This window comes from Physella acuta, unplaced genomic scaffold (assembly GCF_028476545.2).
Source record: "Physella acuta isolate Inbredline_101_S28 unplaced genomic scaffold, ASM2847654v3 ptg000119l, whole genome shotgun sequence".
Taxonomy (NCBI): domain Eukaryota; kingdom Metazoa; phylum Mollusca; class Gastropoda; family Physidae; genus Physella; species Physella acuta.
In genome coordinates this window covers 663,105-677,488 of record NW_026731639.1, presented here as the reverse complement: position 1 = coordinate 677,488, position 14,384 = coordinate 663,105, and the positions used below count along the sequence as shown (strand labels likewise).

Here is a 14,384-nt window from a genome sequence, read left to right as displayed (position 1 = left end):
TTTGGGGGGGGGGGGGGGGGGGGGTTTAACCTACCCTTAATAAAATCTTGCGTCAGCCTTTCTTATGAGACAGCAGCAATGCATTTGACAGGTACGCATGTAATTAATACAAGATAATTACACAAACACTCTCACAGCCATACTTTTAATTATATATATATATATATATATATATATATATATATATATATATATATATATATATATATATATATATATATCTGTTACATTTGAAAGAACAAAACAGAACTTTAGTTTTAAAAGTTTTATTGAGTAGTTCGCTTACTAAGCTTATCCTTTTAATAAAGACTGAGGTAAGGTTCAATCTTAAAGTTGAGCGTTGCCATGTTTCGTCCTTAGAGAAATCACTCGGTCTATAGCTGTTGATTTAGTTATGGACTTGGTGTGAATGTATCTGGGGGATCAAAACATTGGTTGTTTCAAAACATTGGTTGTTTCAAAACATTGGTTGTTTCAAAACATTGGTTGTTTAACAATTTGATAACATTTCTAGTGGCCATAGTTGACACAGATCTCGTGAACTGGCCAGAAAGCACTCAGGATGAAAAAAGTTATTCGTTTCGATGTTCAAAGACAAAACTAGGTCATTGATCTTAACGGATGAAGGGACCAAGTGGTTGTTACGTCACTACCATTATTGCAATCAAACACCTTTTTGAAGAGAGCTACCTCTACTGAGGCTACTTAAACTATGGCTACATCTTCTGTCGGTACCTGCTAAGAACTTACTCATGAATAGATTGTCCCTAAGAACTTACTCATGAATAGATTGTCCCTAAGAACTTACTCATGAATAGATTGCCCCTAAGAACTTACTCATGAATAGATTGTCCCTAAGAACTTACTCATGAATAGATTGTCCCTAAGAACTTACTCATGAATAGATTGCCCCTAAGAACTTACTCATGAATAGATTGTCCCTAAGAACTTACTCATGAATAGATTGTCCCTAAGAACTTACTCATGAATAGATTGTCCCTAAGAACTTACTCATGAATAGATTGTCCCTAAGAACTTACTCATGAATAGATTGTCCCTAAGAACTTACTCATGAATAGATTGTCCCTAAGAACTTACTCATGAATAGATTGTCCCTAAGAACTTACTCATGAATAGATTGTCCCTAAGAACTTACTCATGAATAGATTGTCCCTAAGAACTTACTCATGAATAGATTGTCCCTAAGAACTTACTCATGAATAGATTGCCCCTAAGAACTTACTCATGAATAGATTGTCCCTAAGAACTTTGCACGGCGCTGGCTCAATACAGCAGTAGATACAGTGTTGTCTATTGGCTGCGTCACAGCCTTTGTCCTCCTGGTCCTGACATTGCTACCAACACAATGTCAATAAAGTTAGATGACAGATGTCAATAAAGTTAGATGACAGATGTCAATAAAGTTAGATGACAGATGTCAATAAAGTTAGATGACAGATATCAATAAAGTTAGATGACAGATGTCAATAAAGTTAGATGACAGATGTCAACATAGGTAGATGGCAGATGTCAACATAGTTAGATGACAGATGTCAATAAAGTTAGATGATAGATGTCAATAAAGTTAGATGACAGATGTCAACATAGGTAGATGGCAGATGTCAACATAGTTAGATGACAGATGTCAATAAAGTTAGATGACAGATGTCAATAAAGTTAGATGACAGATGTCAACATAGGTAGATGACAGATGTCAATAAAGTTAGATGACAGATGTCAACAAAGTTAGATGACAGATGTCAACGAAGTTAGATGACAGATGTCAACAAAGTTAGATGACAGATGTCAACGAAGTTAGATGACAGATGTCAACGAAGTTAGATGACAGATGTCAACGAAGTTAGATGACAGATGTCAACGAAGTTAGATGACAGATGTCAACGAAGTTAGATGACAGATGTCAACGAAGTTAGATGACAGATGTCAACATAGTTAGATGACAGATGTCAACACAGTTTGATGACAAAAGTAAAAAAAACACCAGTTAAATGACAGACCACGCATCAACAAAGCTAGATGACAAAACAGATGTCAATAATGTCAGATGACAAAACAGATGTCAATAATGTCGGATGACAAGCTAGGCAATCAGATCGATTTAAAAAAAATATATTTTCTCATCTTTTGATCGTAGCTAATCACTCTGTACTTTCTACTTGACCTACCCGATGACCTACCCGATGGACCTACCCGATGACCTACCCGATGACCTACCCGATGGACCCACCAGATGACCTACCCGATGACCTACCCGATGGACCTACCCGATGACCTACCCGATGACCTACCCGATGACCTACCCGATGGACCCACCAGATGACCTACCTGAGGACCTACCCGATGGACCTACCCGATGACCTACCCGATGACCTACCCGATGGACCTACCCGATGGACCTACCCGATGACCTACCTGAGTATGAGCACAGTGGTATTCAAGTTTGTTTCTGTCTCCTGTGTCCACTCTCATCTCACACACCTGTACAGCGATACAATAAACGTGACACAGAGATACAATAAACGTGACACAGAGATACAATAAACGTGACACAGTGATACAATAAACGTGACACAGAGATACAATAAACACAGAGATACAAAAAACGTGACACAGAGATACAATACACGTGACACAGAGATACAATAAACGCAACAAAGAGATACAATAAACGTGACACAGAGATACAAGACATGTGACACAGTGATACAATACACGTGACACAGTGATAGAATAAACGTGACACAGAGATACAATAAACGTGACATACAATAATCGTGATACATGGATACAATAAACGTGACACAGTGATCCAATAAACGTGATACATTGATACAATAAACGTGATACATGGATACAATAAACGTGATACATGGATACAATAAACGTGATACATGGATACAATAAACGTGATACATGGATACAATAAACGTGATACATGTATACAATAAACGTGATACATGGATACAATAAACGTGATACATGGATACAATAAACGTGATACATGGATACAATAAACGTGACACAGCGATACAATAAACGTGATACAGTGATACAATACACGTGACACAGAGATACAATACACGTGACACAGAGATACAATAAACGTGACACAGTGATACAATAAACGTGACACAGTGATACAATAAACGTGACACAGAGATACAATAAACACAGCGATACAATAAACGTGACACAGTGATACAGTAAACGTGATACAGGGATACAATAAACGTGACACAGTGATACAATACACGTGACACAGAGATACAATACACGGGACACAGAGATACAATAAACGTGACACAGTGATACAATAAACGTGACACAGTGATATAATAAACGTGACACAGTGGTACAATAAACGTGACACAGTGATACAATAAACGTGACACAGTGATACAATAAACGTGACACAGTGATACAATAAACGTGACACAGTGATACAATAAACGTGACACAGTGATACAATAAACGTGACACAGTGATACAATAAACGTGACACAGTGATACAATAAACGTGACACAGAGATACAATAAACACAGCGATACAATACACGTGACACAGTGATACAATAAACGTGACACAGTGATACAATAAACGTGACACAGAGATACAATAAATACAGTGATACAATACACGTGACACAGATATACAATACACGTGACACAGTGATACAATAAACGCAACAAAGAGATACAATAAACGTGACACAGTGATACAATAAACGTGACACAGCGATACAATAAACGTGACGCAGTGATACAATAAACGTGACACAGTGATACAATAAACGTGACACAGTGATAGAATAAACGTGACACAGAGATACAATAAACATAGCGATACAATACACGTGACACAGTGATACAATACACGTGACACAATGATACAATAAACGTGACACAGTGATACAATAAACGTGACACAGTGATACAATAAACGTGACACATAGATACAATAAACGTGACACAGTGATACAATAAACGTGACACAGAGATACAATAAACGTGACACAGTGATACAATAAACACAGTGATACAATAAACGTGACACAGAGATACAATAAACGTGACACAGTGATACAATACACGTGACACAGAGATACAATAAACGTGACACGGTGATACAATACACGTGACATAGAGATACAATACATGTGACACAGTGATACAATACACGTGACACAGAGATACAATAAACACAGAGATACAAAAAACGTGACACAGAGATACAATACACGTGACACAGAGATACAATAAACGCAACAAAGAGATACAATAAACGTGACACAGAGATACAATACATGTGACACAGTGATACAATACACGTGACACAGTGATAGAATAAACGTGACACAGAGATACAATAAACGTGACATACAATAATCGTGATACATGGATACAATAAACGTGACACAGTGATCCAATAAACGTGATACATTGATACAATAAACGTGATACATGGATACAATAAACGTGATACATGGATACAATAAACGTGATACATGGATACAATAAACGTGATACATGGATACAATAAACGTGATACATGCATACAATAAACGTGATACATGGATACAATAAACGTGATACATGGATACAATAAACGTGAAACATGGATACAATAAACGTGATACATAGATACAATAAACGTGATACAGTGATACAATACACGTGACACAGAGATACAATACACGTGACACAGAGATACAATAAACGTGACACAGTGATACAATAAACGTGACACAGTGATACAATAAACGTGACACAGAGATACAATAAACACAGCGATACAATAAACGTGTCACAGTGATACAGTAAACGCGATACAGGGATACAATAAACGTGACACAGTGATACAATACACGTGACACAGAGATACAATACACGGGACACAGAGATACAATAAACGTGACACAGTGATACAATAAACGTGACACAGTGATATAATAAACGTGACACAGTGATACAATAAACGTGACACAGTTATACAATAAACGTGACGCAGTGATACAATAAACGTGACACAGTGATACAATAAACGTGACACAGTGATACAATAAACGTGACACAGTGATACAATGAACGTGACACAGTGATACAATAAACGTGACACAGTGATACAATAAACGTGACACAGAGATACAATAAACACAGCGATACAATACACGTGACACAGTGATACAATAAACGTGACACAGTGATACAATAAACGTGACACAGCGATACAATAAACGTGACGCAGTGATAAAATAAACGTGACACAGTGATACAATAAACGTGACACAGTGATACAATAAACGTGACACAGTGATACAATACACGTGACACAGAGATACAATACACGTGACACATATATACAATAAACGTGACACAGTGATACAATAAACGTGACACAGTGATACAATAAACGTGACACATAGATACAATAAACGTGACACAGTGATACAATACACGTGACACAGAGATACAATAAACGTGACACAGTGATACAATAAACGTGACACAGTGATACAATAAACGTGACACAGAGATACAATAAACGTGACACAGTGATACAATACACGTGACACAGAGATACAATAAACGTGACACGGTGATACAATACACGTGACATAGAGATACAATACATGTGACACAGTGATACAATACACGTGACACAGAGATACAATAAACGTGACACAATGATACAATGATCGTGACATACAATAATCGTGATACATGGATACAATAAACGTGACACAGTGATCCAATAAACGTGATACATGGATACAATAAACGTGATACATGGATACAATAAACGTGATACATGGATACAATAAACGTGATACATGGATACAATAAACGTGATACATGGATACAATAAACGTGATACATGGATACAATAAACGTGATACATGGATACAATAAACGTGATACATGGATACAATAAACGTGATACATGGATACAATAAACGTGATACATGGATACAATAAACGTGATACATGGATACAATAAACGTGATACATGGATACAATAAACGTGATACATGGATACAATAAACGTGAAACATGGATACAATAAACGTGATACATGGATACAATAAACGTGATACATGGATACAATAAACGTGATACATGGATACAATAAACGTGATACATGGATACAATAAACGTGATACATGGATACAATAAACGTGATACATGGATACAATAAACGTGATACATGGATACAATACACGTGCTTACCTCATGTCCCTGCTGACAGTCCTGTGTCCCCGTGCATGTCGTGTGGTCATACGGGTCTGAACAGACCGGGCATGTCACGGCATTTACACCTGTTGGGGGTGGGGTGTGGGGGGTGGGGGGGAGAACCAAATCATTAGACAGACCGGGCATGTCACGGCATTTACACCTGTTGGGGGTGGGGTGTGGGGGGGGGGGGGAGAACCAAATCATTAGACAGACCGGGCATGTCACGGCATTTACAGCTGTGGGGGGTGGGGGGGGGGAGAACCAAATCATTAGACAGACCGGGCATGTCACGGCATTTACAGCTGTGGGGGGTGGGGGGTGGGGGGAGAACGAAATCATTAGACAGACCGGGCATGTCACGGCATTTACAGCTGTTGGGGGTGGGGGAGAACGAAATCATTATAAACCTGCAAACCCGATTGTTCCATTAAACACTCAAGTATAGCTCTATTTCAGATAGCTACGTATGTACGTATGTAAGTATGTACGTATGTATGGGTGTACAGTGTTTCTTCCAGACTTTTTTCTCCGGGGGGGGGGGGGCACTTGTAATTTTCGGGGGGGGGGGGCGGTAGACTTTCTTCGGTGGGGCGGACACTGTTAAAAGTATATATTTTCTATATAAATTATATACATTTCATTTCGTTCGGGGGGGGGGGGGCGGCTTTGCCCCCCCCCCCCCCGAATAGATGCCTGGAAGAAACTCTGTGTGTGTATGTATAGCCTAATCTACTCTCTAGGCTTATAATTCTATTGGGTGTCAGTGCAAGCCCGGCTGTACCCAGACTGGTAAAATCCTAACCTTAGTCTTAAGTAATCAGAAAACAAAAAAAATCCTAACCTTAGTCTTAAGTAATCAGAAAACAAAAAAATCCTAACCTTAGTCTTAAGTAATCAGAAAACAAAAAAATCCTAACCTTAGTCTTAAGTAATCAAAAAACAAAAACTTTACAATTTATAAAAGTTATTAAACAAAAACATTGGAACCAAATTAAAAAAAAACAGGGAGTGATCAACACTGAACTTTTTCGGGATGTAGATTTTTAATCCATTTTTAATTACTTAAACTTTTAAAAATAGAATAGAATCTCGTTGAAAAAATAATCACGCACCAAGTGAACGCCAAACAATCTGTATATAATGTTGCGGAATATTATTAGTACTTTTTAAATTCACATTCGTTTTTTTTTTTTTTTGAGAAATCAGAAATAGCGTAAATTACTATTTCCGGTCAACGGAAATTTCTCAAAATTGGAAAGAAGGCAGAGAATTAGATTTTTACGTAATTGTGAAATTTCGTTTATCTATCTGACACAGTAAACAAATTATATGCTTTTAAAAAATCAAAAGTAGAATAAGTTCCACTTCCGGTTACCGGAAATCTCTGAAAAGTTGAAACAGAACTACACATTTTATATAATACTTGTATGTGAAATTTCTTCAACCTAGCTGTAACGGTACTCAAATTATCGTGTTCACAGACATACACACACACACACACACACACACACACAGATAAATCTGCATTTATTATTTTTGCCTGATTAAAATAAGTCCCCTATAGGCCTACTCCGTATATTATGATGAAGTACTGAGGTGTAAAACAATGAAAACTGTCAAAATTTCATGGGACTTTTGTGCACGATTTCAATACTTCCTCTATACCCTGTTTACAAGAAAGTAAAAATAATGCAAACACTACAAAATAAATAAAGCGGGAGTGATTTCCCCTAAACTTTCTCAAATATTCTTATGTAACATTACGGAGATGGCAACTGGGGATATAGACATGATTTTTAATCCATTTTTACATTCTTAAACTTTTTAAAATATGAGAGAATCTCGTAAAAGAAAATTGCACACCAAGTGAACAGCAAACATTGAATAGTGCGGAAAATTAGTATAATGACGCGTAAAACACTGACATTTTGATAAATATCTATTTATAATTTTTGCCCAATTAAAAAAAAATACCATGTACTCCGTTTATGATAAAGTACTGAGATATAAAACAGTGAAATTTGTCAAAAATTATGTGATTTGTGTGCACGATTACAATACTTCCTCTATACTCTGTATACAAAAGTACACACCCAAACACACCCACTTGACACACTGACTCACACAAGCACGTATTCATACACACCTTCATACACAAACTCATGCTCACACTCACAACCACACACTCATACAAATATATACATACATACACACACTAATACACACAATCATACACACTCATGTAAATGCTCATACACACACTCAAACACCTGCACACACACACACACTATTGAAAAATGGGTAAAGTTAAAGCCACATTTTATCGAGATTGCAGTGTATGTGAGTGTTAGTGTTAGTGTGTGTATGTGTGTGAGTGTGTGTGTGTGTGTGTACGAGTGTGTGTGTGGTTGGGTGATATATATTGTAGTGATGCACTGCTACAAAAATGGTATATGTTGCTTGTAGTTTTTACTGCAATGTTAAGACAAATATTTAATTTAAAAAACTAACAAGGGTGTGGAATTTTTTTGTCGGCCATTGACACCATGTCATATTGCATACAGAATGGTATACAAGCAGAATAGTATACAAACATAATGGTATACAAGCGGAATCCTAATTTATAAAAGGCCATGTGCGCTCTTCTCTCTCTCTCTCTCTCTTTCTCTGTCCGCAAAAAATTTTCGCCGGACATCACGTCAGAATCGGCAGCGATATATCGAGAACTTTTTACGGACTTTTGTTGAAAATAATATGTTAGATGTTTTAAATGTATAACCACAATTTTACTTAAAGAAGAAAAATAAAAATTAAAGGCGTATTCGAATGTAGAGAAACAGTATTATTTATGCAACCGGAAAAGCATTAATACATGTGAAAAAGAACGCATAAAACTGTGACGTCGCTATTGCTTATACATTAACTAATGACGTCATCTGCTGTGTTTTGAATAAAAAGAAATGAACTATTTCATTCAAATTTGATTTAGATCTACGTACACTATGAAATGTATACAATACAGTTTTTCCGGCCTAAACTCATAAAATTTATTTTATTTATTTGGATTCTAGATCTAGAGATTCTAGATCTAGACTAAATCTAAATCTACGCAATAACTAGATCTATAATCTAGACGTAGACGCTAAGATCTAGATTTAGACTCTAACTTCTCTAAAATCTATTCCAAAAATAAATTTCTATATTAGGACTAAACTATTTCAAGACTTATTTATTTTATACAAAATCTTTGTTATGAACTGGCTAATTTGGGATAAAAAAATAATTTGAAAGAATAGGCATATTCGTGTAAGTTAAGATTTTAAAATACGTGTTTCATTCTCCGTATTTTATAAGGTGCCTAAATAGCGGAGATGTTAGTGTACATTAAACCACGCAGGTGGTGCGGGTTCGAGACACAGCAAGTCAACTTGGTTAATGTATTCTTTTTTATTATGCTCGGGCTAAACTTAAAAAAAAAATTCTTTTAGGAATCTAGATCTAGATCTAGATTCTAGATTGTCGGGTGTCCGATAGGGCACTTCCCGGCGCCGCAGGCGCTTCAAATTTGGCATGATCTTGCCTTGGTGCGACAGAACACGGGGGCCGGTTGGCCGAAAAGTCTACGATGTGGGGGTCAAAACTGACCTCGACTGACCTGTACCTTATATGAGCTATAAATCGAAAAAAAATGTCCACGGAGGAACCTCTTCATAACTCTTGAGGTCGTAGACCGACCTTCGGGCGAATTAATTAAGCATTCAAATTCTCAATGTTTTCGAAAGCCTAAGCGAAGCTGGGCAGCATGCCTAGTAGTATATAAACAGAATGGTATACAAGCAGAATAGTATACAAACAGAATGGTATACAAGCAGAATAGTATACAAACAGAATGGTATACAAGCAGAATAGTATACAAACAGAATGGTATACAAGCAGAATAGTATACAAGCAGAATGGTATACAAACAGAATGGTATACAGTACTCACACTGACACCGCAGCCAGAAGAATTAAAACTTCATCACGCCGTGGTTTACATCGGACATTGGCCAGTGTAACTGGCCAATGTCCGAAACACGCTGTCAATTTTCCAGTTCTTCGGATATTGGCCAACGCATCTCGGCTAGGTCGCACATTGGCCGCACTTCGGGCTTTGGCCGGAACACACACACACACACACACACGTACACGCACACATACACAAAAAGCAAGTTGTAGTTACCACATAGAACTGCAAGAGAAAAAATGACAATAAACAATGTTGCGTGCATCGTTAGCCCAGGTATTGTGACTCTTGGTGTGGTGACTCTTGGTGTGGTGACTCTTGGCGTGGTGACTCTTGGTGTGGTGACTCTTGGTGTGGTGACTCTTGGAGTGGTGGCAGTCTATGGAAGAAATTAATTAAAGTACTAATTTATACTTTTAAGCTGACCTTCAGAACGGTTTTTAAAACATTTTAATCTAATCTTTACTCTCGGGACTCACGTTCTAGATCAGACACGAAAGTGGGTCGGTAGGTTTATTCAATAAGCTGAAAACATTTATAGCGACATACTAGTAGTTTTGTACATAAATTTTGTAAATTATTTCAATGCTTCAAATCCGAACTACATCGAAAGTCAAAAGTCTTATTCAAATATGTTGTCAACAAAACCCATTTAATCAGACGCCCACAACTAACATACTTGCCCCCAACCATCTAAACTAGACGCCCACAACTATTTAAACAACATGCCACCACTGTATACGCTAAACTCCCCCCCCCCCACTATCTAAACTAGACGCCCCCAACTATCTAAACTAGACGCCCCGAACTATCTAAACTAGACGCCCCGAACTATCTAAACTAGACGCCCCTCATGGTTAAGCTAGACACCGCCACAGTATTAGCTAGACGCCACCCACTGAATAAACTCCCGCCACTATATAAGATAGACGCCCCCAACCATCTAAACCAGACGCCCCCCAATATATAAGCTAGACGCACCCCACTGTATAATCTAGACGCCCCCAGCTTTGTAAACTATACGCCTCCCACAGTATAAGCTAGACGCCTACAAGTATCTAAACCAGAAGCCCCCATTGCATAAATTAGACGCCAGTGGTTACATTCTACAGGCTCAGGATTTGGAGTTTGTTGACCTTTGCTTCTCTGTTTTTAATTTTGTGTGTTTTTTTACTTTCTCGTATATACGAAGTATAGAGAAAGTATTGTAATCGTGCACAAAAATCACTTGAAATTTTAACATATTTCACCGTATTACACCTCATTCCTTCATCACATCCGAAGTATAGAGGACTTATTTTAATCGGGCAAAAATTATCAATCCAGATTTATCAAAATTAAGAGGTTTTATGCGTAATCCAGTCTGAAAAACTGGGCTTTGCAATTCTGTCCGTATGTCTGTGTGTGTGTGTGTGTGTGTCTGTCAGTGTGTAAACACGATTACTTGAGTACCGTTACAACTAGGTTGATGAAATTTCATATATAAGTATTTTATCAAAATCGTAGATCAGTATCAACTTTTAAGCGATTTCCGATAACCGGAAGTGGTACTTTTTCTACTTTGAATTTTTCAAAAGCCTATAACTTGAGTACTATTTTAGATAGATAAACGAAATTTCACATGTAAGTATAAGATCTAATTCTCTACCTTCTGTCAAATTTTGAGTAATTTCCGTTGCCCAGAAGTACTAATTTGCGCTACTTCCGATTTCTCAAAAAACTAATGTAAATTTTTAAAGTACTAATAATATTGCGCACTATTATGCACTTTTTTATTTGGCGTTCACTTGGTGTGCAATTCTTTTGTCTACGAGATTTTATTCTATTTTTAACACTTTAAGTGGTTCCCAGAAAGAAGCGTAACGGAAAAAAACGCAACGGAAAAAAGCGCAAAACAAAAAGCGCAACGGAAATAAGCGCACACGGAAAAAAGCGCAAAGAGAAAAAAGCGCACACGGAAAAAAGCGCAAAGAGAAAAAAGCGCAAAGAGAAAAAAGCGCAAAAAGAAAAAAGCGCACACAGAAAAAAGCGCAAACAAAAAAAAGCGCACACGGAAAAAAGCGCAAAGAGAAAAAAGCGCACACGGAAAAAAGCGCAAAGAGAAAAAAGCGCAAAGAGAAAAAAGCGCAAAAAGAAAAAAGCGCACACAGAAAAAAAGCGCAAACAGAAAAAAGCGCAAACGGAAAAAAGCGCAAACAGAAAAAAGCGCAAACGGAAAAATGCGTAACCAGAAAAAAAACGAAAAATGTGCAAAAGAGAAATTTAGCACAAATACCTATATCGACTAGATGACACATTTATACATGACAGTTAGGGCTGCTGTAAGAGTGTCGTGTTTGATCACGTGATCTACTACTATTTAAAGCGTACCACTACCATGTGCATTCCCCTAACCACGATACAGGCGATAATCGCTTTACACAATGCCTATTATTTTCTTGGTCAATAATTATTCAACTACTATTCTCGTATAAATAAACATAAAACTATCCTTGATATCGACATTACACGAAGTATCTCTCACATTCTCCCTAGTCCGAACTACCTAGCTTGCATACCATAACTACCCGTTCCTATGGCAAAACTTCATTCTCTTTCATCCGCGTCATTAAACATGCATTCGTCATATTTCTCGCAACAACATTCATTCGCACCAAAATACCTGATAAAACACACATCATAACAACGATTTATTTACCATTATTTCATTATGACGCACCTACCTACCTACCTACCTACCAAACCTACCTCCCTCCCTCCCAACACCTCCCTCCCTCACTCCCTGACTGCCTGACTACCTACCTGCCTGCCTGCTTGCCTGCCTGCCTATCTACCTGCCTACCTACCTACCTACCTACTTACCTGCCTACCAACCTGCCTGCCTACCTACCTACCTGCCTACCCACCTATCTAATTACCTCATATATATATATATATATATATATATATATATATATATATATATATATATATATATATATATATATATAAATATATGGGTAGGTGGGTAAGTGGGTGGGTAGATAGGTTGTTAGGTGGGTATGTGGGTAGATATGTGGGTGGGTAGTTAGGTAGGTGGTTGGGTGTTTGTGTAGATGATATAGATTATGCACATTTCCATTTTGCTAGCTTAGTAACAGTGTTACAAAACTCGAAATTTCAAACTGGTTTGGCGTAAGGTTAGTTCATTGATCCTGTTGAGCCCTACATTACATAGTTAATCAGTTTAACAATGTAGATGCCATTGGAGTAGGTGTAAGTCAAAGCCTGATGTTATTATAAAACTTCATATCTCTTTGTTTCTTTATAAAAAGGTTTTGGGAGGTTTTTTTTAAGGTTTTTTACTGAAAGGTTTACCGGACGAATACAAAATGATATAAACAACCATAGCTCTTCTGTTATATAGGCTACATGCAGTGTATCTTCCAGACTTTTTTCTCCGGGGCTAAGGGGGGGGGGGGGGGGAGAGGGGATTTTCGGGGGGGGGGTCAACATTTTTCTGGGGGGGGGGCGGACACTAGTAAAAGTGTATGTTTACATGTTTTCATTACCCTTCAAACAATAGTCTATTTTAGTTATATTGAGATTAAAGAATGTAAATATATAGTACACACAATTCTGTAGAATAGGAACGATTGGGAGGGAAGTGACATATAGCGCAAGAAATTTAGAGGTTAGGTAGGGTATAATAAATGGTGGGGTTCGGAAAGTTAGGGTGTCCATTCTCTAACAGGCAGTCTATGTCTCCTTCCTACTTTCGTGTTGGTTTATTGTCGAACCTGTCCTCACCTCACATCACAACAGTTGGGTGACGCTTACCGTGTAATGTTAAAATAAATAGCATGTAATTGAGTTAGTTCGAAGTGAGTTTTCATACAAGCCCAACGCACTAATTAAGATTGTCGCAAAATGTAACATATATGTAACATATGTCAATGATGTCAATGAATTTTCATTAAAAAAAAGTACAGTTTACGAAACAAACGAACTTCGCCGATCCTTTTTCGATGGGTAGGTGGGAAAGTGGGTAGGCGGGTAGGTGGTTAAGTGGGTAGGTGGGTAAGAGGGTAGGTGGGTAAGTGGGTAGGTGGGTAGGTGGGTAAGTGGCTAGGTGGGTAGGTAGG

At 37.6% G+C, this 14,384-nt stretch overlaps 1 protein-coding gene across 1 annotated transcript; it reads right to left on the bottom strand.

The window, feature by feature from the left end:
- Window positions 1-250: 250 nt before the first annotated feature.
- LOC131934892 (uncharacterized) lies at window positions 251-10,633 on the bottom strand. The gene is made up of 5 exons (XM_059291132.1): window positions 10,477-10,633; window positions 6,250-6,338; window positions 2,434-2,499; window positions 1,244-1,355; window positions 251-415 (listed from the first exon to the last, which is right to left on the bottom strand). The coding sequence occupies exons 1-5, from the start codon at window positions 10,523-10,525 to the stop codon at window positions 393-395; spliced, it is 339 nt and encodes a 112-aa protein (XP_059147115.1). The 5' UTR covers window positions 10,526-10,633; the 3' UTR covers window positions 251-392.
- Between the last annotated feature and the right edge of the window lie 3,751 nt (window positions 10,634-14,384).

Excerpts from the sequence above, each read along its gene's own strand:
- LOC131934892 (XM_059291132.1), bottom strand. The coding sequence starts at position 10,525 with ATGCACGCAACATTGTTTATTGTCATTTTTTCTCTTGCAGTTCTATGT. Across the intron at positions 2,500-6,249 it reads ACTGTCAGCAGGGACATGAG|GTGTGTGAGATGAGAGTGGA; the intron begins GTAAGCACGTGT and ends ATCGCTGTACAG. Across the intron at positions 416-1,243 it reads TAGGGACAATCTATTCATGA|ATACATTCACACCAAGTCCA; the intron begins GTAAGTTCTTAG and ends TTGATCCCCCAG.